This window comes from Rhinolophus ferrumequinum, chromosome 12, assembly GCF_004115265.2.
Source record: "Rhinolophus ferrumequinum isolate MPI-CBG mRhiFer1 chromosome 12, mRhiFer1_v1.p, whole genome shotgun sequence".
NCBI lineage: Eukaryota > Metazoa > Chordata > Mammalia > Chiroptera > Rhinolophidae > Rhinolophus > Rhinolophus ferrumequinum.
In genome coordinates this window covers 54,472,268-54,499,808 of record NC_046295.1, presented here as the reverse complement: position 1 = coordinate 54,499,808, position 27,541 = coordinate 54,472,268, and the positions used below count along the sequence as shown (strand labels likewise).

Below are 27,541 nucleotides of genomic sequence, written 5' to 3'. Positions count from 1 at the left end.
AGGATTTGTGTTCTTAGGTCTGTGTAACATGTCACTGTATATACATATTCCACATCTTTTTAATCCGTTCATCCATCGAAGAACACTTAGGTTGTTTCTCTATCTTGGCTATCATGAACACTGCTCGAATGAACATGGGAGTGGAGATCTCTCTTCTGCATAACTGACTTCACATTCTTTGGATGAACACCCAGAAGTGGGATTGCTGGATGATATAGTAGTTCTATGTTTCTTTTTTTTTTTTTTTTTGAGAAACTGCCATACTGTGTTCCACGATGGTATCAATTTCCATTCAGTTGAGGCTGAGACCTTAGCCTAGGGGCAATTGGAGTTTCCAGGGTGTTTCTCACAATTGTGGGAATGCTTTTTTCTCCTGGGGAAAGGGCAAGAGAAAGTGAGAAGTGCAGGTAATGCATAGCACCTGGGAAGGGCACAACAACTCTGGTCCCATCCATAGGGCTGCATTTTTCTGAGCATGACTGGGCTAGTGTCACTAAGCAGGAAGCCCACTTCCTTCCAGTTAGCCAATTAGGAGTGTGAAAATTAATAAACGGAACCCTCATTTAAAAATGGACACAGTCGGCCAGAAGAGGGAGCCCTTTGGCCCTGCGTCTCCAAGTCAATCACAGACCAAAATAGGAAGAATTGATGTCAATTGGGGACAACTGGAAGAGCTGCGCTTTCCACGTGGTAGTAACCTCACTACTCCAGCAAGGGGAAGATTTCCTTCTTGCCCAGCAACTCAGCCAATGAGAAACTCACCACCTTGAACTGTCACTTCCCTCCAAGAGTCTTTCCTTCAAAACGGCTCCTCCCAACTCCCTCCTTTTTCTCTGTAGAGTAACATTCCTCTCTGCTTGTAGAACGTGATGGTATGCTGCAGCTTGCTTGTCCCTAATTGCAATGCCTCTGCTACTCCCAAATAAATCCATTTTGCTGGTAAAATAACTGGCTGTTTTAAGGTCTGCAGGTGCGAGCCCCCACTTCTGCTATGGCCACCTCTGGGCCAGATACAAAGCCGGATACACCATGCCTGCTAAAAACTGCAGGGGCAGACGGGGCAGGAGAGCCCCCTGCTAGTGAGGAGGGTGATGATGACGATGCAGCCACTGCCCCTCAACCTTGGCTTGAGGCCATCCACGAGCATCCGGGAGCGGGCGGGACTGAGCCGCTCCGCCCCACTGCCCCGGTTTCGATTCCCCACCAGAGCTCCTCCCTGCGCCGCAGCAGCCCGAAACAGTGGAAGTGAATGGCGAGCGCAGCGGCGATAAGCCGAACACCTGGGGGGGCCGGTCCCACCGAGTCAGACGCAGCGTGTGGCTGGCGCTGCCATGAGCACAGCGACCGCGTGGCCGAGCTCTTCTGTCGCCGCTGTCGGTGCTGCGTGTGCGCGCTTTGCCCGGTGCTGGGCTCCCACAGGGGCCACCCAGTGCGCCTGGCGTTGGATGAAGCGGCGCACGTGCAGGTGTGGACGCGGGGCGCGCTGGGCACGGGGCTGGGGGTTGGGGAAGAGCCCGGGAGCAACGGGCGAGGAGGAACGTGCCCTGGGTCCAAACTGCCAGTTCCCGTTAGACCTGGAAACTCAAAGGCGTCTGGGGGATCACCTAGACCGCTGACCTGTTGTAAAGAACGAGCAGCTGAGGTGTAAGGAAGGGCAAAGGCGAGCCAAGGCCAACAGTTAACCTTCAGAAGAGGTGGGTTTGGGGAGTGACAACTTGGGAGCCCCGGCTGGTACCCAGATAGCCTTGACTATGGCAGGTCCACTATGGCAGGTCCACCACACTGCCCTTGGGCTGGAAAAATAATCTACCTTTTTAACAAATATTAAACCCCCTCCCTATTAGAAAACTGCCGAGTAGCCTGGAAAGCCACGCAAACACCTCTGGATGTTTCTATATTCTGGAGTTCACAGGGAGGGGCTATGGACTGCCCGATTGCGCTGGGAGCAGATTAACTGTCACCTCAACCGACCCTGCCCTTGGGCTGGAAGAAAAGCTGCCTTTTAACAAAAATTAAAATCCCTCCCCATTAAAATACTGCCCTGTAGCCTGGAAAGCCACGCAAACACCTCTGGATGTTTTCTCTACCGGAGTTCAGAGAGGGGCTGTGGACTGCCTGATTGTGCTGGGAGCAGCCTCAACTGTCACCTCAACCGACCCCTCTCCGCCCCTCCCCCTCCACACACTCCCATTCCACGTGCAGACCAACCAACCTGGTGGGAGCTAGGATCGCCGTTTTAGCGACAGGTGAAGTAAGGCTCTGGAGGCAGAGGCAGACCTTGAACCCGGGACTCCACCAGACTGATTGCCTCCCACGGGGCCCATTCTATCCTGGGAGCCCTCACCCTTGCTTTTAATCTTAATAGTGGTGGAGGCTCTGGACTATTGTTCCAGCCTTTGGGCGGATTTGTTCTCTGGCTCGAGTCAAATCCCTCCGCCTCTCTGGGCTAGGCAGGCCCTCCTGTTACTGACGGATGTAGATTTCACCGCTAACGCCTCCAAGAAGTCTTCTATGATTAACCTCACCCCACAATGAATGACATTTCCCTTGCAAGGCATGACTTAACATCATCACATAGTGACATCCTTGGAGCTCCAAGGTGAGAATGGGCCCCATGAGGGCCAGTCCAGCGGTTGGAGTCCTGGGTTCAAGGCTGGCCTGTGCCTTTAAGGTCCTCTTTTTCTTATCTATAAAATGGCTATAATAATATTGGTGCCTGAAAAAGCTGTTTTCCAGAGTTAAGAAGGGTGCTATCCAAAGATATGGCTTGTGGATCTTATAGGTAAGCCCACCACCTACCATTGGTACCCATTTTCTATCCACACCCCCACCCATTCACCTATTTGTTTATTATCTGTCATCCATCTGTTCGTTCATTCATTCATTCATCAAACATCCATTCAGCACATACCTTGTGCCATGAGTCAAGGAATAGATCAATTCTTTTCTGACCTGGAGGAATTATCTGGCTGATGGGGTGAGAACAGGGACAGTACAGTTTGATAAGTATTGTAACTGGGACACCTGAGGCCGTGGTGAGTGGGAGCCAGATAGAAGACAATGTGAACCACGGACCAGAAGCCCATGAAGACTTCCTGGAGGAGGTGCCATTGGAACTGGCCTTGAAAGATGAGTAGGGTTTCACCAAGTACCAAGATAGGAGGACTACCCTGTGACTGGAGGCTACAGGCACCAGGAGGCTGGGTTATCCTTGGCTGAGGGATGAGGGTTGGACTTGAAGACTTAGAAATCACAGTGGGGTAAGGATATGCTCCTGGAAGTTGAGGCTATGGCTTATGCTTGGATTACTATTGTGTCCCCACCCCCATACCCCACCTAGAATAAAACTGCACGTAATAGCAAATGCTTGTTGGACATTAAAATAATGATAATAGCTTCATCTGTTAGCACTTCCTGTCTGCCAATCACTACACCATGTACTTGGTGTACTTCTCATTCTCTACACCAACCCTGTGGGGTTATCCCCATATTTACAGCTGAAGAAATGAGGTTCAGAGAGGTGAGGTCACTTGCCCAGGTCACGTGGGACTCAGACCAGGAGGTCTCATCGGACTCTGGGGCTTGAACTCATTACTTGCTGAGTGGCTCCCCGTCTCTACTTTGAAGTTGGCAGCCCCTGGTAATTCTGTTTGATTCAGCACACTTCTAGGTCACCCCCTGGTCCCTACAGGGGAGCCAGGAATGGAGCAGGCCTTCTCTCAGGAAGTTCCCAGTCAGCCCAGCAGCTGAACATAAGGCCAGTTGAAAGAAGAATAAGATGGGGGGTAAGGTCCCATTAGTGGGAGGAAGGATCACAGAGCAGGCCTTTGAAAAAATGGCAGGAAAGGGAGCCATTTCAGGTGGGAGGGAGAGTGGAGCACGAACCCCACAGAACTCTCACACAGGCAGGTCTTCTGAACCCCAGTCCTGACCAAGGGCCACAGACCTCTGTGGAATGCAGGTTCCACAAGGGCAGCAACTAGAACAAGGCCTAGCATGTAATAGTGCTCAGTTAATATTCACTCTAAGTGAATGCTCTTTCCCTGCCCCCAAGCTGCTTGCCTTAAGGTCCTGTTTGAGGGATGGGGAAAAGCAGGTCACAAGCAGGGTTTTCCTAGAAAAAGTGGGGGGCATTAAGGTTTGAAGAATCTCTGATGTGAGCCTGTGAGGATCAGAGGGGCCCTAATTCCAGCTCATCTTCCAACTTGCCACTTGACTTTGGGCAAGTCGCTTCACCTGAGTCTCAGATACCTCAGCTAAAACACAATACAGAGGTGACAGGAGATGACCCCTGGGGAGACTTATCTTGAAAGTGACAGTATTAAGACTTTTTCCTTAACTCCTCACATACAGAAACTCACCCAAGAATGTTTAAAGCAACTGGAAACCAAGAAGCAGCAGCAAGTTGGCAACATAACGCAGATAGAAGACGCTGCAGAGAAGCTCAAGGCAAGTGGCCATTTCTTCCTTATTCTAGTTGAGATGGCCACATTTCTCCTTGGACACAAGGTTCTCCCAAATACGGATGGAGCCAAGGAAAAATAAGAACCAACCTCAAGCAGATCAGGTTTGGTGGGGCCTGGGGCTTCTATAATTTAGGGGGCCCTTTTTGAGCCCAAGAACACAAAATGAGGTGCAAGACCCTGAAGGGGCCGTTGCTAGTGAGGGGCCTGCGGCTACTGTTTCATTCGCTTTATGGTGAGTCCGCCTCTGCCCAGCACCCTAGCTTTGCCCCGGAACACCTCACAAAATGGAGGACCGGCCTTTTCTCCCACCAGCGCCAAGGCCACTCTCTTGAAGGGACTAGTCCTCCATCCCCCGCACACCTTAAACCAAGCAAAACGCTGCTTAAGGAACATGATGATTGCTCTTCAGGTTTCAGTGCTACGGTGAAAGTAGGCTTCTCCTTTCATCAAGATGTTTATTTCATTGGATTCCTTTGTGGGTTTTAAATGGGAAGTTGGGGCTGCTGTTATCGTGAGCTGCCATTTTGACTGTGAAAAAGTTGTTTGGTCTCTGGGGGCCTTTTATGTGAACTTGGCCAGTCCCTGCCCTTCTGAGCCTCAGCGCCCCTCCTCAAAGTGACGGCTGGGGTGGGACGCTCGCCCAGGGCCTGTCCCGCTGAGAGCTCTATGAACCCTTGACTGACCACCACAAGTCAGGCGGGGAGACCGACTCTGACCGTGGGAGTAGCTGGCACCCCGGTCTTCCTGAGGCCACGCCCACAGTGGAGTGAAGATGCCACGCCCATGCCAAGCCACGGAATTGGCCTCCTGTTTGTCCAACATCCACTGTCTGTAAGGTGACTACAGGCCCCAGTGTGCTGGGGACAGTTGCGGTTTACACCTGTGGCCCCGGCTTAATTATTAATTGTGTCCAGCATGTCTTCAAGAATAGAATTCCAGTCCCAGCCCAGCAGATAAGTCAGTCAAAAGGTTTGGAAACTGAAAGTTGGCACCTCCCAAAGAGATGGGGGAGGCACTTTGGACTGTTGAGCCAGAAGAACAAGGTCAGGGCACAGGTTCACTGACTGCAAATCTCTGAGCAGATATAGTGTGAGGGCCCCCAAGACAAGAGTTAGGAGCCATGTGGAGAGCCTAAGGGGGCAGATTTCAGGTTAATCTAAGGTATGGTTTTCTTTCTTTTAATCTTCTCCCCACTTTCAAACTTTTATTTTGAAATAATTACAAATTCATAGGAAGTTGCCAAGATAGTACAGAGAAGTCTTGTGTACTTTTCACCTGGTTTGCCCCAAGGGTGACATCTTACCTAACTACAGTACAGTTTCAAAACCAGAAAATTGACAAAGTGTGTATAAGTTCTATGTCAACTTATCACATGTGTAGATTCAGGTAACCGTCACTGCAGTCAAAATATAGAACTATTCCATCATGACCAAGATCTTCCTCATGCTACACATATAATCACCCCCACCCGTGCCCCCAACGGTCCCTAACTGCTGGCAGTCACTAAGTCTCTAGCTTTATAATCATAGCATTTGACAATTCATAAAAATGGAACCATACATTATGTGACCTTTTAAGACTTTTGTCAAAGTAATTCTTTTGAGATCCATCCAAGTTGTTGTATGTGTCAATAGTTCATTTCTTTGTATTGCTGAATAACATTCCAGCAATCTAGAAGCTTGGACATACCGCATTTTTTGAAACCATTCACCTATTTTCAGATATTTGAGTTGTTTCCAGTTTGGGGCTATTAGCAAAGCTGCTTTGTACAATTGTGTACAGGTCCTTGTGTGGACATAAATTTTCATTTCTCGGGGATAAATGCCGAGGGCTAGTGCTAGGTTGTATGGTACTTAACATGTTGAGTTTTTTAAGAAACTGCCAAGCTATTTTCCAGAGTGGCTGTGCCACTTTACATTTGCACCAAATGTATTCGCACCAAGAGATCCAGTTTCTCTGCATGCTTGCCACATTTAGTGTTTTCACAAGTCTGTATTTTTGCTATTCTGATAAGTGTGTAGTGATATCTCACCGAGGTCTTCATTAGCATTTCCCCAGCGGCTAGTGATGTTGTTGACATCTATTTTATGTGCTCATTTGCCATCTGTATATTCTCTTTGCTGAAAGCGTTCTTCATATCTTTTACCATTTCCAGATTCAATTGTTGGTTTCATTACTGTTAAGTTTTGAGAGTTGTCTGTATATTCTAGATAGCAGTCCTTCGTCAGATTTGTGGTTTGCGAATATTTTGTCCCATTCTCTTGTCTTTCATCGTTGTAACAGTCTCTTGCAGATTGAAAGTTTAATTTTGATGAAGTCCAGTTTATTAATTTTTTTTCTTTTATGGATTGTACTTTTGATGTCACATCTAAGAACTCTTTGCCCAGCACTAAGTCCCAAAGTTTTCCTCCTTTGTTTTTTTCCTAAATGTTTTATAATTTTACATTTAAGTCCATGATTCATTTTGAGTTCATTTTTGTATGAGATTTAGCTTGGAGTTCTTTTTTTTTCCTTATAGATTTCCAACAACATTACTCTCCACACCATTTGTTAAAAGACCACGCTTTCTTCATTGAATTGCTTTTGTCAGACATCAGTGGGCTGTACTTGTGTGGGGCTATTTCTGGGCTCTCTGTTCTGTTCCATTGATCTACGACTCTGTCCCTCTACCAATACTATACAGTCTTGATTACTGTAGCTGAGAATAACTTTTGAAATAACTGATGCTTCCCACTGTATTCTTCTTTTTAAAAATTATTTTAGCTATTGCTTTTCCTTTGTCTTTCATTTAAATTTTAGAATAATCTTGTCATAGATACAAAAAGTAGACTTTGTTGGGATTTTGATAGAAATTGTGTTAAGCCTGTATATCAAATTGGAGAGAATTGACATGACATCTTTACTAGGTTATCTTCCAACATCTTTACTAGGTTATCTTCCAATCCATGAACATGGCATGTCTCTTTATTTACTTAGATCTTTGTTTTCTCTCATCAGCATTTTGTAGGTATCAGCATACAAATCCTGAATATGTTTTATTAAACTGACATCCAAATAGCCCTCAGAAAGTATTAAGAAAAATATAATTAGTGGCCAGCATTTTAAAGTTGAGTGGTATTTGTATAAAAAGTTAGATGTAGAAAAGTAGGAAGATGTGTCCACCCTAGGTCTACATTTCCACATGGGAGCTGTCAGAGCTGAGCAATGGACACTGTCATCAGAAGGGCTTGTGTTCCCCTGAATCCCGAACCCCGCCTGCCTACTGTCCTCATAGGTTACCAGCCTGGCTCCTATAGGCATTTACATTTTAATTCCTGGTCAAGAAGTAGATTTTTTAAAATTCAGCCATAATTCTGCCACTTCAGGACAACCAGTAGTCACATTCTGAGATTTCTTTTTTCTGTGTACATTTGTGCTTTTATATAGTTTGAGATGTATTCTATCTAGAATTCTAGTGTCAGATCCTCAGTCTGGAGGTGAGACATGTAGTTCATTTCCTTGTGTGACTTGTCATTTGTGTCATCCTCTTGCCTGTAGATACTTTCCGTGGGGTCCGATATGCCCTGGGTTGTGCAAGAGTCCCTTCAGGGCACTGTGGCATGAGCGTCTACAAGGGACCCAGGAGTTTCAGTAGTTCCAAACCGGTTGTCATGGGAATTTTTCAGTTTTGAGATTCCGTTGTTTGGTTTGGTTTGTTTTGCTAGTGACTCTCTTTTCGCCTATGACGGCAAAAAGATGGATGGCAAGTTTCCTCGCCCCGTCCCCAGGAGAGTGGGTAGAGTATTTCTGTGCCCAGTTCATGGATGGAGCCACTCTTTGTGACTCTGGCTTGATGCAGGTGGCCAGCCCCCTTCCCACTCTCAGCTGAAAAGGGTTCAGTGTCCCACATGCCCTCCTGGATGAGCAGGCCCCAGTGTGGTGTGCTCTCTCACACCTGGCTCACTCAGCTCAGCTCCTACCCCTGGCTCTGACATGAGTTCCCTCTTTGTTTTGGGCACCTGAGGATTTCCTTTGTTGTTGTTTGTTTGATTGTGGGGTTGGTTTTGTTTTTTGTTTTTTTTGAGCTTGGTCAGATAATTTTAAATTTTACTCGTTTTATTTTTATGTGTTTGAAGTAGGAAAGGGGATTTTCCATGTCAGCTCCTTCTCCTATATGTGGAGTTTTTGTTGTTTGTTTAAGATCATAGCACATGCCTGTGTCACTGAAAGTTCTTTATCAATGTTTGTATTAGTAGCTATAAATGCCATGATGTGGATTTACCATGATTCATTAAGCCATTTTCCTAACGTTGAACATTTAGAACATTTTCAATTTTTCATTAATATAAAATAACACTACAGTGAACATTTTTGGCACCTTGATTTATTTCCTTCAGGACATATTCCCAGAAATGATGCATCTAGCTCAAGAGACACGAATGTTTGTAAGGATTCTCGCGCATTCTTCCAAACTGTAGTAGGCATAGTTTGTGGCAGTGAGGTCTGGAGCAACCATGCTTGCTTGCATATTTGCTGTTCCATACTTGTTTACACAGAGGCAGTAGTAGGGAAAAGGCCATTCCCCTGTCATTTAATCCATAAAACAGCTTTGTAAATAAAGCCAATAAAGTTCATACATGGTCTAGAGTCTGCTGTTCAAAAGTCAATGACCTCGCCTAACCAACCACTCCTTCCCAGAGACGATAAAAAAGGACGTGGTCATTAATCCCCAGCCAACCCCTGTTAAACCATTTCCTCTGACATCTGTGTCAATAGGCTGTTTGCTTCCCCCTCATGGCTCCTCAGGGGGCCAACACATGCACGTGTAAGGACAAGTCAACACTCACTGCTACCCTAACTTTTTACTGTGCATAGGCTGTCAGAGGTAAAAGGCCCTTAGTGATGGGAGCACCTAGGAAGAGGAAATAACTTATCATCGATCACAGAGGAAAGGAGAGGTGGACCTGGGGAATGGCTGTATCCCTCAAGGTCCACCCAGAAAGACAGAAGCCACTTTGAGGGTGTCAGACATGGCATGAAAGAGGCAGAGAAGCCAACCAGGGTGGCACCTGCAGGAAGCACCTTCATCTTTGGGCTGCACAGACAAAGGGAGGAGGTGATATTAGCAGAGTGCAGGGTCCAGGGCCACCTAGGCAGGAGCTCGACCCAGAGCGGGCCTGTCCTGTGTGAGCAGGAGGGTGGAAGGGACTCAGGGATACAGCCATTTGTGGAGACCCTGGTGGGAGGGATACCCTGGCTATTCCCTTCCCCTCACCCTCTTACCTTACTTTAGTTCCTCCTCCCACTGACCAAACCCAGCCTGAAGGAGGGTCCTGGCCTGTAGAAGTCAGCCTTTCTGCCCTACAGAACACACCTGGGGAAGGCCAGGAAACAGACATGAGGACATAGGCCTAGACTGGCACCCTGGGGAGTGTATAAACATCCTTGGTTCCTGGCTCTGTGCCTTTCCCTGTCACCCACCAGAGCTGTAAGGACTGAACCACAGCATGGGGCCGGGGACCTGCGGGAGCAGCCTTTGCCCGCCTGAGACTGGGAAGATAAGGACTCAGCCAGGTCTTGCCGTGGGTCATGACGACGCCACTGGTCTCCACCACCCTGCTGGGCACAGCCATTGCTCTTCCTCCGGCTGCAGGCCCCTGCCACATATCAGAGGGCACAGACGTTATAGCAAATGTGGCCTGGGCAGGGCTGGAGAGTGCACCTCCTTTCCAGGTGGGACCCCCCTGAAAGGCGCCCATAGCAGGATGGCCCAAAGTCAGACTGAGTTTTCCGCAAAACAGCGCTTTCCATTCTCCTCACCGTCTCCTCACCGTGTATGGGACCAGACGGGCCTCCAGGGGCCTGGGCAGAGGTGGATTCACACAGCAGCCAGCACTCCATGTGCAAAATCCCTCAGCCTCCCATCCTCAGGGCTCATCACTGCTCAAGTTCTTTCTCTCCCACCATCCTTTGACCTACCTCTGTCAGGCCGTCACTCAGCCCCAGCCCTGACCAGCCATGTCCAAACCCCAGCCCAGTTCAGCCTGGGATTCAGTTTCATTTTGAACCAGTACAGCCTAAACCAGACAACATACTTCCTTGTTTCCTTGCCAGAATTCTCTCTCTCTGTTTCCGTCTTTTAAATTTTTATTTTTATTTTTTAACCATATTACATAATCAGCTGCGTATGCTTATAACTTAAGTTTCCTTGTGGGTATTTTCAAACAGTTATAATAATGTGTAGTGCCATTAAGCTTAGTTTGTATATTCTTTACAGAGTGGATCTGTAGAAACTGCTTGGAACGTAGCTTGGTTGGGAGGAGATGTAGATAGTTGCTCTCCTGGTTTCTATAGAAAGATCCTCCATTTTCATGTTACCTCCAAAATGTGTTTATAAATCAAGGGTTTGGAACACATTTTCTTTCTTCGTTTAGTCATTCAACAAAGATATATTTGTGCCCAGGTTCATGGACCCATAGAAACCACACTGTTAATATAGACTAATTCCCAGGCTCGCCCAAAGCCAATGTAGTCTATGTGGCGTTTGGGGATAAGCTAGCCTCCGAACCCAACCGCCTGCCTAGAACATTGTATAGGAAACACAGACTTTGGGAGCCCATCCCTGGATCCTGCTGAACCACACGTTCCTGCCCCATTAAGGAGAGAACATGGCATCCCAGGGGAGCCTGCCTGACTGCCTGCTTGCCCAGGTGCCAGGCTTCATTTTCCATGTGGATTGTACAGATGTTTGGGCTGAGGAAAGAGGCTGGCCTTTGTTTTGGGGTATTTTTTCAAATTATTTTCTTCCACATATTCAGATTTTTTTTTTAATGTCTTTCAGTACAGTTTTATACTTTTCTTTTTCTAGGTCTTTACAGTTTTTGTTGGGTTTATTTTTAGATATTTTACTGTTTTTTTCCCCACTACTTAAAAAAGGATCTTTATTTCTTTATGCATTTTCCAATTGATTATGACTGACACTTAGGAAAGCTTGAGTTTTTATAAGTTGATCTTGTACTTAACTGGCCACCTTGCTTTTTGATGTGATAATAGTTTTTTTGATGCTGATTATTCCCTGGTTGGCACTCAGATAATCTGCAACTGGTTTTCTTTTTAGGCTCATGCAGAGTCAAGTAAAACCTGGCTGGCGGGGAAATTCACTGAACTCAGATTACTACTTGATGAAGAAGAAATGCTGGTCAGGAAATTCATTGATAAAAACACGCAGCTCACCCTCCAGGTGTACAGAGAGCAAATCCAGTCCTGTGGGGAGCAAATCGACCTCCTGAACAGCCTCTCCAACAGGGTCTGGGGTATCAGCCAGGAGCCCAATCCTGTACAGCTGCTGCAGGTATGCTGGGGTTTTGCCCTCCCAGCTGCCACCTGCCTCCCACATTTCATCTTGGTTTTTGTGTTACTGAACACAGTATTTACACACTGAGTAAATACACAGAGAATTGCCTTGTCAGCACATGGACTTTCTCACCCCCCACACAAGTGGTCAGAAAACATACATTGTTAGGAAGGTAATATACATCTTAGACTAGTGAAATAACATTTGCGGCCACCATTTTTGAGGGACTCTGCGTTCCAAGCACTTTATGTATCTTATCTCTAATATTTACTAAAAACTCTGCAAAGTGGATGTTCTCATCCCATTTTATGAATGAGAAATTGAGGGTCAGGAAGGTAAGTGACTTTTCTGAGGTCATACAGCTGGTAGGTGGCAGAGCTGGGATCAGAACCCAGGTCTGTCTGGCTCTAAAGCCGTAGGCATCATTACCCGGCCCTCTACCTGTGTAGTCTTCACTGAGACACCCCTCCTGGAAAGGCAGATGTCCTCTCGGCTACTGAGCAGACTTCAAGAGCTGCGTCACAGTTTGCTCATGATATTCCGTGGCTACTGGGTTCTGCTGTAGGCTAATAGCCCCTATGGTGTTCATGCTACACTTAGTGAAAGTGTGTGTTGCAGATGGGGTTCCTGTCTTCAGGGAATCATGGGAAAAACTCCTCTCTCCTGTCAGCACTCCTGTGCAGCCACCTCTGCATTTGGATTGCTTTCCACTCAGGTAACTTCCTGTTTCCTTCTTTGCTATGGCTTCTCGGAAGCTCCGAACCAAATATGTTTCAAAGAGTTCAGCTAAGACTTTGTGGCATACAGTTTATGCCTCATCTCACTCTGGCTTCCAGATTACATTCTTACTGTGGTTTTCTCTTTGCTTCCTTTTTTTCACTGTAAAGGAAAATCTTGCAGTATTAGGTAACCTTTGTCAGATACCTTAAAGCCTTGTAGGACAAGACAGGTACAACTAAATAAAGGTGGCACTGAGTCTCTCCACAGTTTAGCCTAGGCTCTGGCTGGAAAAGAAGACAAATCAGTCAATACAAAACCAGTCAAGCCTGTCCCTGGTGGATATTTTCACTCTTGTGCCTTTATGTGGCCTTGGTTAACTCAACCTGTGTCTCATTGTTAGCTAACAAAAAATTAAACCTAACAAAAAATTCTGGGTAAGGTGCTCTTCTAGGCACAATGGATACTGTACTTTGATGCACAGAGGGGTACATTTGTTTGTTTCTTTTAAATAATGGTACCTTTTCGGGATAGCCAATACATAGGGATGCTCCATGGAAAAGAATGATGTTCCTCCATCACGGTTTCAAGGCTTTGTCATCTTTTCTCTTTATTCTCTGGTGCCAAAGCGACTGATGGTCATCATTCCTTCCATTTGCTCTTTCATTTATTCATCAAATATTCACTGAACAACCTGTTCTGTGCCAGGCCCCAGCTCAGCATTAATAGCTCATGGGTGGGGAGACATGCTCAGAAACAGGTATTTGCTACCTCAACTGAGCTAGCAAACGTGTGTCCAAGAAATGTCCAGCTCTATATAGGGGATCTGGGAAGATTTCTAGGAGGAGGTGACAGCTGGGTGTGGGAGGATGATGAGGTGCTCATTGGGAATATACAGAGGGACAAAGCAGAGAGGACATTCTAGGCACAAAGGACACATGTGCATGTGAGAGCTTGGCAGGCTGAAGAACCGCCAGGGTTCAGCCTGCTTGGAGGCGGGGCAGGGCTACAAGGGAGGGGGAGCTGGGAGATGAAGCTGGATCTGGAGGCCAGGGTTAGTTCATGAAGGGCCTTATGTACCTGGCCATGGAGTTTAGACTCTGTCCTGTAAAGAGATGGGGGCCAGGGGAGTGTTTTGAACCAAGGAATGCATGTTCAGGTTAATGCTTTGGAGAGGTCACTTTGGTGATAGGTTGGAGGATGGCCTAGGCAGGCGAGGACTGGAGGGAGGAATGGAAGTTAGGAGGACACCACAGTGTCCAGGAGAGACATGATGGTGGGCTGGACCAGTGAAAAGGCAGTGGAGAAATGGACAAGAAGGCAGGTTTGAGAGATACAACAGGATTGGTGATTGAAAGTGGGGGAATCCAAGATGACACCTGGTTTCTGCCTTGAGAGATGGGTGGCTAGGGGGCTGTTCTCTGAGTCTGCAAAGGCAAAAAGCAGATGTGCTTAGTTTCATTCACTTATTTTAGCCTAAATGTTTATTGCAAACCTACTATGTGTCAGGCCCTGTGCTAATGCTGGAGTTTGGGGTTACCAGGTAGTGGCGTTTGTGCTTCATCGCCATCCTCAGTCCCACCCCACCCATCTGCCCTCTAGGCCACCCTCAGGCCACCCTCTGCCACCCTGGAGCTGCTCCTTGCCAATCCCCCCACCCCCCTACCCCGCCCAGTACTCTGACTCCCTGGCCAGCTCCAGTCCAGTCCTCTGATGTGATCTTAGCCCTGGTTCCCCACAAATTAGTTCTTACCTACCAAAATGAGGATGGACTCTAGACCCGCAGCTTCCTAGGCTGGACGGGGCTTGCGTACCATCCCACAGCCACCTCCCAAGGTCCAGCATCCTGCCTGACTGGCCACCTCTGCCCGACAGCTGAGTGCCAGGCCACCCTCCCCCTCCTGACGCATCCATCCACCCATCCTGTCTTGAGCAGCACTGCCCACTAGGCCCTGCTCACCTAAGACAATCAGCCGTCTTCTAACTCTTTGTCTAGGACAGCTCTTCAGAAAGTGCAAACAGGGTTCTTAGCTGCAAACAAGAGAATCCACTGTAACTGTTGTAGGGAAAAATGAGTTTATGAAAGAGTATTAGGCAGCTTGCAGGATCTCCAGGAGGGCCAGAAAGCCAGAATGAAGACCAGGCAACAGGAGGGAAATGCAGGCCACAGCACACTTGTGCTCCAGTGTAGATCCCACTGCTTCTCTGCTGGGCTAGACATCACAGCTCACACCAGCCTCCAGCCCCCAGAGCCTCTGCCACCACTGTCCCCGACAGCTACACACTGTCACTACTTCACCCTCACTTCCACAAGCAAGTCTTGGATTGGCGGTGCCTCGTGACATCCCTTCCCCATGGGTGCAAAGGGGCCTGGGAGAGTGCATTTTCAAGCTTGTACTTAGCAAAGCCACACTGAACACAGGAAAGGTATTTAAAAGGCGCTGTCCAGGCAGCAAACGGGACAGGTCCCCACTGTGGTGGCCACACTCCCTCAGGCAGCATTCCAGCTGAACTTTCAGGGGCTCCTTCCCCTGGAAAACTGGCCCCTCACTCTTTTTATCCCTCTGTACCTCAGGCAGACCCCTGTCATATTGCCTGTAAAGCTTCAGGGCCCCTTGAGAGGTGATGAGCAACTTAAAGGCCTGGCAGTCAGCCTGCCTCCTTCCTCTGCCGTGAATGTAATGCCTGGCACAGAGAAGACCTCAGTGAACACGGAAAGCAGGAAGGGAGGCTAGTGCCGGCACTAAAGCCAGACCTCCACGTCTTCCGCCCCGGGGCCTGCTGTGCCGTCTCCAGGGCTCCGCTCCAGGGTGCACGGCCTGGGCTAGGACTGCAAGTGCCCAGGCGGTCTGGAGTGGGCCTTGTGCTTATTGGCTGGGTATGTTTGTTCCTGGTGCCAAGGTGGAGCCACCCTGACCCCTGTGTGCCCTTGCAGGAGTTCACAGCCACTGAGAAAGAGATGCAGCAGCAGATGAGCTTGGGGGATCTGTGCCACCCTGTGCCCCAATCCTTCGAGCCCATCAAGAGCTTCTTCAAGGGCCTCATGGAAGCCATGCAGAGCATGTTACAGAAGCCACTGGATGTTCGCTTGAAGGAAAGTAAGTCACCGTGTAACCAACTTCGTGACCCTTACTCCTCTAATGTCCTTTAGCCCAGACACAACTGGGAAGATCACCACCACGAATTGTGTGTCTCCCACACAGAGGCCCTTAGCTGGGCAGTCAAGGGCTCCTGGGTCTGGGCCCAGCCCACCTTTCCAACTTCACCTCCTACCCTTCCTCAGACTATGCCCTGCCTCTTGCAGCCACACTGCTGGGCTCCTGCCCCTCAGTTGCTCCTGGTATTCTTTCATACCTCCACTTTGCCTGCTCTGGGGTCCCAGCTGAAATGGCCATCTCCCCCTCCTCTTCCTCTGTCTGATCAAGTCCCACTATCCCTATGGGGCCAGCAGAGCTGTGCTTACCTGGGAAGCCTTTCCATGCCACCTCAGGCTCATTCCCTCTCCTGGCTGTCTCCCCCTCTGCCCTTTCCTCCAGGGTCTGTACCATCTCCTGTCTGGGAGTGTTCATGAGCTAGATTCCTGGACCCCGTTCCTGCCTCTTACAGATGCCTGAAGGTCAAGAACCGCTTTGGGTTCAGCTCTGAGGTTCCCACAGGGCCTGACACAAAGCAGGTGTCAGAAATATCTATTCATTCATTCATTCATTCATCGCTGCTATTATGATTCATTCAGAACACTTGTGGAGCCCCAGTTATGTGCCTGGCACAGCTCCTGCTTTATGGTGCTCAGTCTTTTGGGGGTAAGACAGACAACAAATGAATATATGTCAGCAATAAATGCTCTGAAGAAAAATAAAGCAGGATAAGGAGAATAGGAGGTGACTTCCACATATTCTATATGTGGAAGTGAGGAAGGCCTCTCTGAGAAGGGGATATGTGAACTGACCTGAAAAGAGACTTCTGCAACCTCTGTAGAATCGAAGGGCTGGAGGCCTTAGTGGTCACACGCATGACGGGGGGGCCAGACTGCCCAGGTTCCCATCCCAGGTCCACCACTTCTTAACCTGCCTAACTTTTCTATGCCTCTGTTTCCAGATCCATAACATAGAGATGATAATATAGACCCCTCATAGGGTAGTTGTACGGATTAAATGACTTCTTAAATGCAAAGTGCTTAGAATGGTGCTCTGGTATAATAAGCACTATGGAAGCTTTAGCTATTAGTGTTGCTATTGCTGGGGTAAACAGCTTCGTCTTCTAGGCAGAAGGAACAGCATGTACCAAGGGCCCGAAGTGAGGGAAGAACTTGATGAGTTTTGGGCACAGAGAGGGGGCCAGACTAACTGGAGCACAGTGAGGGAGGGGAGAGTGGCCAGAGATGAGGTAGGAAGTTGGAAGCTACCTGTCAGATGGAGGCTGGCAGGGCAGGGCCAGCTCTGAAGATCAAGAGAAAAGGAGAAGGAAAGGGGTGGGAGGAAGCAAAGCAGAAATGCTTACAAGCACCCACTGAGCACCCTCCGGGAAATGGAGAGAGGTGAGGCCAGGCCCTGGCTGCAGAGCAGGCTGATTTCATGAGGTGAGTAGCAAAAGGAGACACAGCCAGGGGCCGCTCCCTCAGAGGAAGGAGAGAGCAATTCTGATGGGAAAAAATAATTACATCTCCTTGATATAATTAAGGAGATGTAATTCCTTGGCTCCAGGAAGATTTAGGCTTGTCAGTATCCAGTGAGTGGGCATTGAAGTCTCCCCCCACACCACCCCTGGCACGAAGATACTCAGGTGGACCCAAAATGCTCTTCACTCATATTTTCCTTCTCAGTGGTCCATTCCCAAAGAACTGGCTGTGCTTGTTGAATGCCTGATAACAGCTAACACTTGCTCTGCCAGGCATTGTTCTAAGCACTTTACACAGATTTATCCAGCAACTAACTGCTCACCCCTACCCTGTGTGGTAGGTGCCTTCATTATCCCTATTTTACCGATGAGGGAGCTGAGGCTCAGAGAAGTTAACTGACTTGCCCTACGTCACACAGCTGGTAGGGATAGAGACAGAATTCAAACAGAATCTGGTCCCAGGATCTGTTCTGCAACCCCCTGGAGTCCGCTTCCTCCCAGGCCATCACCCCTCAGCCATCTTCAGATGAGGCCATCATTCTCACTATCACAGCTAATACTTGGAGGTGCTGACTCCCAGGAAGGACCCAAGGAAAGAGGGACTAGAGAGGGACGAGCACTACTGCCCTTCCAGTGCCCCGCCCAACCTCTCTACCTGTTTGTTCCAGACAGTGCAGGCTCAACAGGCCAAAGTGGAATCCAGCATTCCTCCCCACCCCATTCCCCCAATCTGCTGCGGCTCAGCTCTAATCTGCTCTTCATTCTCCAGTCCAGTAAACAGTAACGGCCTGGCACTCTGCCACTGCAGTATTTCCTGAGCCCAGCCCCTTCTCCATCCCTGTAGCCCCAGTTCAGACTTGAGCCTCCCCACAGGGCCTCTGCCTCCACTCTCACCGTGCCGGTCCATTCCTCACCCAGAGAGAGCTTTGGAAATTCTGCTCGTGTCTATCGCCTCGCAGACACCTTTCTTGGCTCCCCACTGTTGACATGCCACTCCTAGCACCTGCCCTTTACTGTCTTTGCTTTTGCTGTACCCTCTTGTTGGGAAAACCTCCCATCCTTTTTCTGGATGTCCAAATTTCCTCACTCCTTTAGGTGTCAGCTGAGGTGCTTCCTCCTCCATGAAGCTTTCCCTGACCTCTCCAGGCCCCTGAGCCCTTTCGCTTCTCTTCTCTGTGACCTGGAGCACTCTCTGCCTTGGGTGGTAGCTCAAGTGAGCCCATTTCTCATCCCATTTACCTGACTGAGCTGTTGAAGGCAGGGAACATGGCTTGGGTTTCCCCTGAACTCCCTCTCACCTGAATGAGACCTGACTGTGACCTTTCTGAGGACTCAGCTTTTAATTCTTGTTTTCCATCTTTATCCTGGAATTTGCATTTCTGCCATGAGATTGCCCCCATCCTTGACCGTTGAATACATAGTTGATTCTCAGGATGGCCCTGGAGCCTGCCATCTCCTCCCCCTGTTCAGGGCTCACTCACACTGACCTGCCATTGCTGAATTAGCTTCAGAGCCTGCAAAGTGTTTCTCCTTAGGTTTGAGTATTGTCCTGGAGTTTTCCTGTAGCTGTAAATTTGCATTTCCTACTGAAATTTGCCTGTGATTCTGGGGAGAGATTATGTGAAGCTCCAGTTTTGTAATATTTTTAGTATGTTTTATAATTTGTGCTGCTTGCATGAGTGCCAGGCGTTCACTTCTTACAATTCTCTTCAGATATGAACTGCCGGCTCTCCAGCTCCTCCAGCACCACGCCGGATTCCTTGTTGAAAATAAGCCCCTCACCAGAGCGATCGCTCTTCTTAAAATGTAAGACCCAAGAGTGGACAGGGTGGGGTGCATGGGTGGGTGGAGGTCACAGAAATGGAGGCCCTCCTTTTTTCCTAAGAGACCCAACTTGGTTTTTTTAACCTTTATTATTAGTTTTTTTAATACAGAAATAATATATGTTCATTGTAAAAAAATTAGAAAACAAAGGAAAGCAAAAATTTAGGAAAGCAAAAATTTTTGCTTTCAGTCAGGTAAAGAAAATCACTCCTAAATTACTGGAGAGCTTTGGAAATTCTTCTGCTGATGTCTACCCTCGTAGACACATAGTAATAGATAACTACTTTTATTTGTCCTTATAGCTTTCTTTGGCATATCTATATATAATGTATATATTTTTTACAAACATGGTGTCATACTATACATACTGTTTTGTAATCTGTGTTTTCATTTAGTGATATATTGTGAATATCTTTGTTCCCTTAAAAAATTACACAGGTAATGCATATTTCTTGTAAAAAATTAGAAATTACAGATAGACAAAAAGAAAACAATTGCCTCCCTCAGAGATAAATGCTGTTAATATTTTGGCATATATTCTTTCAGGCATTTTAAAGGCATATATGTGTACAGATTTTTTAAAAAGGATATTATAGATATTCTTCTGTAAGTTTATTTGACAGAATAGCTTGAACAATTTTCTATTTCTATATATTATTTTTAAAGGATGCACAATATTCCATTGAATGAATATGCTATATTTAACCAATCTCATAATGTTAGACATTCAGCCTGCTTTACATTTCCCTTCTATAACAACGCTGCAATAAATATCCTTTCTTATACATACTTGTTGAATTAATAAGTGAATGAATATAACTTAGTTCATTTTTGGATTATTTTTTAGGAGTAATTTCTCAAAGTGGAATTACTGGGCATGCATTTTTAAAAGTAAACTTTAATTGAAATATAAAGCACATACAGAACAGTACACAAATCAAAGGGGGCAGTTCAATGATTTTTTAAAAGTAAATTCTATAATCTCCTTCGGAAATGGACATTTCTAGCTCCCCAGATGCCTTCCTCATGCTAGCTCCTATTCACTATCCTCCAAGGGGAGTCATTCTCCTGACTCCTAACAATGTAGATTAATTAGTTTTGCCTGTGTTGAACCTTTATATAACTAATCATTCAGACTGTGCACGTTGTGTCTTGCTTCTGTCACTCAATATTTGTGAGATTTATCCAGGTTATTGTGTGTAGCAGTAGTTTGTTCATTTTCACCACTGTATAGGATTCCGTTGTATGACTCAAGGACACTTTATACGATTGAAGGACATTTTGGATTGTTTCCATTTTTGCCTATTGTGAATAATGTTGCTATAAACATTCTTATGCATGTCTTTTGTTACACAAATGTATTCATTTCTGTTGAGTACTTACCCAGAAGTGGGAAAAAAGGATACCCACTACAACTACTTTTTTGCAACATTGTTCTACATGTCTCAGACAATGCCTTGAGGCAAGAAAAAGAAATGAAAGCTATAAGGATTGGAAAAAGGAAAGAAAGGATCACTATTCAGAGATGACAATTATTTACAGAAAATCTAAAGTAATCTACAGATAAATTAGAATTACTAAGTGAATTTAGAACAGCTGCTGAATGTAATGTCAGTATACAGAAATCAATAATAGTATTACTATATGTTGGCAATAAACAATTAGAAAATAAAAAATTTAAAAGTTATTTTCAATAACTTTTTTTAAAACTAGGAATAAATGTAACAAAATACATATAAAACCTCTCTACAGGAAACTCCAAAACTATTTTAGTATCTATTAAAATTGAACATCCACATACCTTACCATCTAGACCTTTTTTTTTTTTTAATTTAGTGTCTACATATGTGGTTTAATGCAATGAGAACTGTTATTAGGAGTTTAATCACTGCCACCAAATTGTCCTATTTGGCAATATTTACCAAAGACCTTAAAAATAATCATCCCCATTGACCCAGCAATTCCACTTTTAGGAATATATAAATAAATAATCAGATACATAAAGATGTGATCATATTAGTGTTTTCAAAAGCTTTTTTTAGAAGCCTATTTTTTAAAAAAGGGAGGGTTAGGTTTAATTATAATGTACCCATACCATCAGCATCTTAGGGTCGCCATTAAAATGCTCTTATGAAAGAATATTAATTGATGTGCTGAAATGTTCATAAATACATCAATAAATTTTAAAAGAGATTATCCAAGAGCATGTATGGTATGATACCAATGTTAAGAAAAGCTATAAAGCAGCAAGTAAAGAAAAAAAATTGGAAGTGTGAACAGTGATGGGATTATTTTTTAATTTTCAGAAATGGGCAACATATTCCATGGTTCTAAATTAAAACGGTACAAGGGGTGTACGATAAAATTTCTTCTCCTCTCCATGGTCCTCCAGCCACATCCCCACGGGCAATCAGGGTTAAAAAGGTGGCTTTCCACTTCTCCTGGGGCAATTTCGGAGCTTCAGCATTTTATGTTGTGAACACCTGAGGGACGGCGGGGGCGAGCAGGGTTGGTTTTCCGGGGGCGGGGCGCCGCTCTGGCCCCGCCCACCAGGCTGCTGAGATGTCCCCGCCCTCCACAGACGCGCGAACGCCCACGCTGGAGCCGGATACGATGCACGCGCGTCTGCGCCTCTCAGCCGACGGCCTGACGGTCCGCTGCGCTCTGCTGGGCCGCCTGGGGCACACGCCCGCGCTGCGTTTCGACGCGCTGTGGCAGGTGTTGGGCCGTGACTGCTTCGCCGCCGGCCGCCACTACTGGGAAGTGGACGTGCAGGAGGCGGGCTCTGGCTGGTGGGTGGGCGCGGCCTACGCCTCCCTGCGGCGCAAAGGGGACTCGGCCGCCGCGCGTCTCGGCTGCAACCGCCAGTCCTGGTGCCTTAAGCGCTACGACCTCGAGTACTGGGCCTTCCACGACAGCCAGCGCAGCCGCCTGCGTCCCCGCCACGACCCCGACCGGCTGGGCGTCTTCCTAGATTACGAGGCCGGCGTCCTCTCCTTCTACGACGTGTCGGGTGGCATGAACCACCTGCACACGTTCCGGGCTGCCTTCCAGGAACCGCTCTACCCGGCCCTGCGGCTCTGGGAAGGCGCCATCAGCATACCCCGGTTGCCCTAGGGGCTGAGGCCAGTGACCCCCCTAAGCTGTCCGCGGCTCTGGTCTCACCCGACTCAGATGTGGCTGGTGTACTGCCTGCTCTTTAAGCACCTCCACGGTCTCCCCCACCAGCCACACCTTGTGCTTTAATAGTGCCTCCTCAACTAGGCTAGTTTCAACCATGTCCTACACACAGGTCCTCATCGGACCTCCCCCACCACCACTAGAGCCCTTACGTTGTACTGCGTTTAGTCCAGGTTTCTGGACACACCCATGGGGAGCCCTAAGCATCGTGACCAGTGACAATACATTATCCTTAGCCTTGGATCTCCTCCCTCATACAGCAGCCAGAACCTCCTGACACATAGTAGATGCACAATAAATATGTGAATGAATGAGAGTCACCCAGCCCTGACACTATCCAGTGTCCTTTGGATCTGCCACCTCCTCTCCACTCTACTTCAGCTTGTCCAGGTCACCTCCCTTCAGAGTAGCTTCTAAATAGCTCCTGGCCTGAACCTCCTCCCACCTGTAGCCAGAGTGATCTGCCTGAAACCTCAGCCTCTCAGAACTATGAAAAGGTTCCCAAGGCCTATAGCTGCGGTAAAAAGCACTCACCTCACCTTAGCATTCAAGGCTTTTCTAGGATGCCCCTAAACCACTTCTCAACTAGCTCTTACTGCTTTTCAGAGATATGAACTGTATGTCACATAGTGCCACCTCTGCGCCTTTGGCGCTGTCCTTTCCCTGTGTCCCATACACATTTGCACAGGAAAGCCCTCTCTTCTGTGCCTATCTCAGTCTTCCTCAGGGCTAACCAACCCTGAAAGGAAGTCTCCCCTAGAATCTCTTACTACCAGAGCCACAAACCTGGGACCTATCTTTCCAAAAAGACTGGAAGCTTTCTAAGGGCAGTTGTGTCCTATACTCTTCCCCACTCTGAAAAATTCACTAAGTCCCTCCCCTCCCAGACAGTGAGTGAACAATGACCAGCAGCTGGGGAATCACAGAGCAGCTGAGCTGGGAGGGCCTCACAGATCACCCAGCCTGCCCTTGTGCATTTGGGGAGACTAAGGTCCTGAAAGGAAGTTGCCTAGTCACCCATGGTGATTAAGAGCTGGGCCACACCCCAGCCCACAGACAAGTGTCTGATTTGCCCCATGGCCCAGTCCTTCAGGTCCAGCTTTCGTTCTGGGAGATTTTACTGCTTTTTCATTTCTCAGGGGATGTTGGGAAGGAATCAGCAGGTGACCAATGCTAAGTATCCACTGGCAGTTTTCCCACTGTCTTAGAATCAAAAGGAAAGGAGCTATGAGTGAGGTTTGGGCAGCCCAGACACACTATGCTCCCCAGATTCCCTCAGATCCAGATGTTGCAAGGAAACCCAGAGTGCCATATTCCTCTTGAGTGCCATGTGTTCCTCTAGCGCAGGGGAACAGGCCTCTTTCCAGGGCTTCCGTCTCAGTTCGGAAGGTTCAGCATCCCGAATTGTCAAGTTCCCTAGACAGTTTTTAAGTTACACTGTATGAAAAGCATCTTGTTCAATTCCTGACAGCAACAATAGAATGAGGAACGTGCAGCTGAATCTCCTTCCGCTGAATCTCTTTCATGGTCTAAACAGACTATTAGTGCATTAGTTTGTTTGAACCATAAAAAACTGTGAATTTCCAATAGTTTTTCACCGAAAAATGGCACTTTCATTTGGGGTAATGCAATGTAAGTAGAATACAGGGCAGAAGGGACCTCAAAAGTGCCTTTACTTCTAACCAAATTATTTAAAACTCGAGCTTGGATAGATGTCTAAGCACTGTGCTCTAGGAATCCTGAGGAAAGGGAAATTCTACTGTGGATGGCCCAGACCTGAATTCAGGCAGAGGGCATTCCTGAGAGGAAGAGGGGTACACTTGACCTACATCTTTGTTCATCCCTGCAAACCAAAACTTGTTCCCAGACCCACAGCCACAGGGGCCGAGTAATAATAGCCCTTGCTGTCTTTTGTCAGGTACTGTTCTAATGTTTTACAACTATTAACTCATTTGATCTTCACATCATCCCTAGGAAGTAGAAAGTTATCCCAACTTTACACATGGCAAAAATGAGACACACAAGTAAAGTCACACCGCTAATGGTGGAGCTGGGGTGTCTGCTCATGTCCACCAGGCCATACTGTTCGGTCAAATGCTGCTAGTCTCTGGCCAGTACCTGCTCGCTCTAGCTCCTCTCAGTAGGCCAGGAATGCTTTGCTTTGTTACCTAGTTACTCTGTGGGACCTGAGTCTACATTTGGATTACCTTTCTTGGGCTCTGAGAGGAGGTCTTATACCCAAAGGGGTTTTGAGAGGCACAGAGACAGAGCTGGATTATAAAGGGAGAAAAGTGGGCTTTTATCAAATGCCTACTCTGCGCCAGCCAGAAAACTGCAGTTTTGGTCCACAATCATGTCCTCAGGCCAGTCACTGTTTACTTCTTGGAGCATCATCTGTAAAATGGAGGTAGTGACCCTACTTACCAGTGTTGTGAGGCTCAAGTGAGCCAAAGGATATGAACTTGCCTTAAAAACTGTGCTTTTGCTCAGGGGGCTCGCTCCAAACCCTTTGGAGTGTACTTTTTCTTCTAATAAACTGCTTTTTCACTACTTTAAAAAATAACAAAAAACTAAAAACTGTACAGAGCTGTGTCATGCCAGGATGTGAGCATCCCTAGCAGAATTCCTGTTGTGCTTAGTGCTGAGACAACTGATTGTCCTAGCTGCCAGTGGCGGGAGCCTCGTCGAATATTCTCAGCAGAGGACTGAGCTTCCTTGGGGTGCGGGTCTGTAAGGGTACTGAACGCTTACGCTTTCAGAATTGAATGTGTAGAAATTTTTTATTCGAACAGCAAATTGCTTGCAGATATATTTAAATGAAAGTACTTTTCTAATATGTGATTTGCTTTAATAAAATACAAATATTGTCCGTTTAACCGTGGTCTTCATTGGGAGTTCATCTTGCTTCATGGACACAGCACCTAGGCCTGGATAGAGCCTTGTTCATCTCCCACCCCCTCCACAGTTTTCTTGCAGCGGCCAGCTGGTCCCTGATTGACTATCTCCAGAGATTGGGACTTCACCACTTCCGAAGATAACTAAGCTCTTGCTTCTGGGGAAACAAAACCTAAATCTCCCTCCCAGCTGTTTCTATCCAAGATAGTATAATGTAGCTTTTGGCATCTTTTTTTTTTTTTTTAAAGATTTTATTGGGGAAGGGGAACAGGACTTTATTGAGGAACAGTATGTACTTCTGGGATTTTTTCCACGTCAAGTTGTTGTCCTTTCAATCTTAATTGTGGAGGGTGCGTGTGGGGACAGAGCCCCAGTGACGAGTTTCCAGGCTCTCGGCCTCACATGGAAAGGTGCTGGCTCGGGTAGTAGATGGCCATCAGCTGTGACTAGTTGGCCGTCAGCTGTAACCAGTTAGCCATTGGCCATTGATATAACTGCTGTGGCTGAGCTAGCAAGCGTGGATTGCAGCTGGCAAGAGTTTGGTTGGTTGGTTGGCAGAGAAGCAGACGGTGGATTGCGGATCATGTGGATCCTACTTCGTGTGTCTCGCCCGGCCACCAGGGAGAATATAGTGGTATGACTCCCCTATCTATGGCTCCGTGGGTGTTCCTTTTTGGCCTCACCATATCATGCGTTCTTATGTGGGGAGCGAGAGCTGACACCCCACATGTCACCCCGCATGACAGCCCAGCTGAGCTCCAGGTCCAGTCGCTGTTGTTAGTTGCAGGGGGCACAGCCCATCATCCCTTGCAGGAGTCAAACCGGCAACCTTGTGGTTGAGAGCCCGCGCTCCACCCAACTGAGCCATCTGGCCACCCATCAGCTGAGCGGCAGCTCATTGACTTTATTCTAGTTGTGGAGGGCGCAGCTCACTGGCCCGTGTGGGAATCGATCTGGCAGCCCCGTTGCCCAGAGCTCGCGCTCTAACCAACTGAGCCACCCGTCCGCCCCACTTTTGGCATCTTTATGATCATCCTTTAAAAACAATGAAGCCATCTTTTGCCCTTACTAATTTTTACAGGTTTCAGGAATCCTCTCCTTGCCATTTCTGCAATTCCACTTTGTCAGGAAGCAGGGGACAGTGATGTCAGCCTAGTGGGGGCACAGCCTAGCAGAGGGCACACAGGTGGGCAAGGCCTGGTGGGCAGGAGTCCGTCTACAAGGAGGGGACAGCCTTATAGATTGGGCAGGAGGAGGGTGGATGTGTGAGAGTGGGGGGCCCAGCTCTGAGTCTACCATGTTCTGCTCAAAAGCCTTCCATGGTTCCCAATGCCTATAGAACAAAGTCTAAACTCAGCAGGCTTTTAAAGCCCTTGTTTCCTTCCCGACCACCTTCTAAATTCTTTCCTTCTTCTCCATGTGGCCATTCCCTGCTAGACTATTACTTGCTAGTCCCTGGACACTGGGCACTTCCCAAGCCTAAGCACCCCATCCCACGATTCCTCCGGCAGTCACTTCTCAACCTGTAAGGTTGAACTAAAGTGCCACCTCCTCTAGGAGGCCTTCCTGGCCTCGCCTCCTCACCCATACCCACTCCCATGGCTCTCATGACTCTTGGGAAACATCTCAGCAATTCACACACATGGGAGTCTTGTTTGTGGCGATAACTGCATCCGCTAGGCTGTGAACGCCCCAACGGAGGCCATCTGCTGCCTCACTGTGGGCTCAGCACTGCATCTCCCACCTGGCAGGAGCTTCCCAACCTGCATGGGCTAGAGGTACGCCCTGATATCAGTCCTTTCACCCTCAGGACAGTCCCGTACCTTACCCGCACATACCATAAACACCGGCTCTCATTTTCTCGCTGTGCCCTGGTGGGAAGTGTGTTCTACACAATGGCCCTCCTTCACAATTCTTTCCAACAGTCCTCTACACAAAAGTCCTCTTCCATCCCTGAGCCTCACTGATTCCTGCCATGTGAGGGAAACCCACCCAAGGTTGACAGAGTATTCTAACTTTCCCGAGATTCCTATCCCACCCCACCTACAAACAGGAGTGCTTTTCCAGAAACTGGGGAGCTACCTGTGAGAGAGGTTCTACACTCACGAGAAGCTTCAAAAGGCTAATGTATGCATTTGAAAAGAGACTCAAACACTTTGAAATGAGAGGAGTTACAGTAAACAAAGTTTAGGAATTTGAAAATACATTCGAAAAGAATTAATCTCTATTGATTCAAAGAACAAAGGGGAATATAACATGGGATCTCTGTGAAAAGTTCAAGGAAGTAAAAGCGATCTTTTTTATTAGCAGGGTTTATCATTTCATTATGGATTATAGAAGGACTGGTTTCAGCATTACCACCATATTCAAAGTTGCCACAACCTACAAATACACCAAGCCCCACAGTCCCCATCTCCCTTACGTGGCTCTATTTTTTCCCCCCATTGCACATATCACCTTTATCGGACTGATTTACTTACTATGCGCTTGGTTTATTGTGCACCTGTCCCCA

General features: G+C 47.4%; 1 protein-coding gene across 2 annotated transcripts; it reads left to right on the top strand.

The window, feature by feature from the left end:
• The first annotated feature begins 1,206 nt into the window (after positions 1 to 1,206).
• On the top strand, positions 1,207 to 25,007 carry TRIM14 (tripartite motif containing 14). 2 transcript variants are annotated; one of them, XM_033123637.1, is made up of 6 exons: positions 1,207 to 1,465; positions 4,354 to 4,449; positions 11,563 to 11,796; positions 15,452 to 15,614; positions 18,844 to 18,936; positions 21,536 to 25,007. In XM_033123637.1, exons 1-6 carry the CDS (start codon positions 1,250 to 1,252, stop codon positions 22,069 to 22,071), a joined length of 1,338 nt encoding a protein of 445 aa, XP_032979528.1. In that variant the 5' UTR covers positions 1,207 to 1,249; the 3' UTR covers positions 22,072 to 25,007. The 2 variants fall into 2 exon arrangements, with proteins under 2 accessions (XP_032979528.1, XP_032979529.1); XM_033123638.1 differs by lacking the exon at positions 11,563 to 11,796.
• Positions 25,008 to 27,541: the final 2,534 nt, after the last annotated feature.

Coding starts and splice junctions, on each gene's coding strand:
- TRIM14 (XM_033123637.1), top strand. CDS start 1,250: ATGGCGAGCGCAGCGGCGATAAGCCGAACACCTGGGGGGGCCGGTCCC. Junction 4,450..11,562: donor ACGCTGCAGAGAAGCTCAAG/GCAAGTGGCCAT, acceptor TTTTCTTTTTAG/GCTCATGCAGAGTCAAGTAA. Junction 18,937..21,535: donor GCGATCGCTCTTCTTAAAAT/GTAAGACCCAAG, acceptor CGCCCTCCACAG/ACGCGCGAACGCCCACGCTG.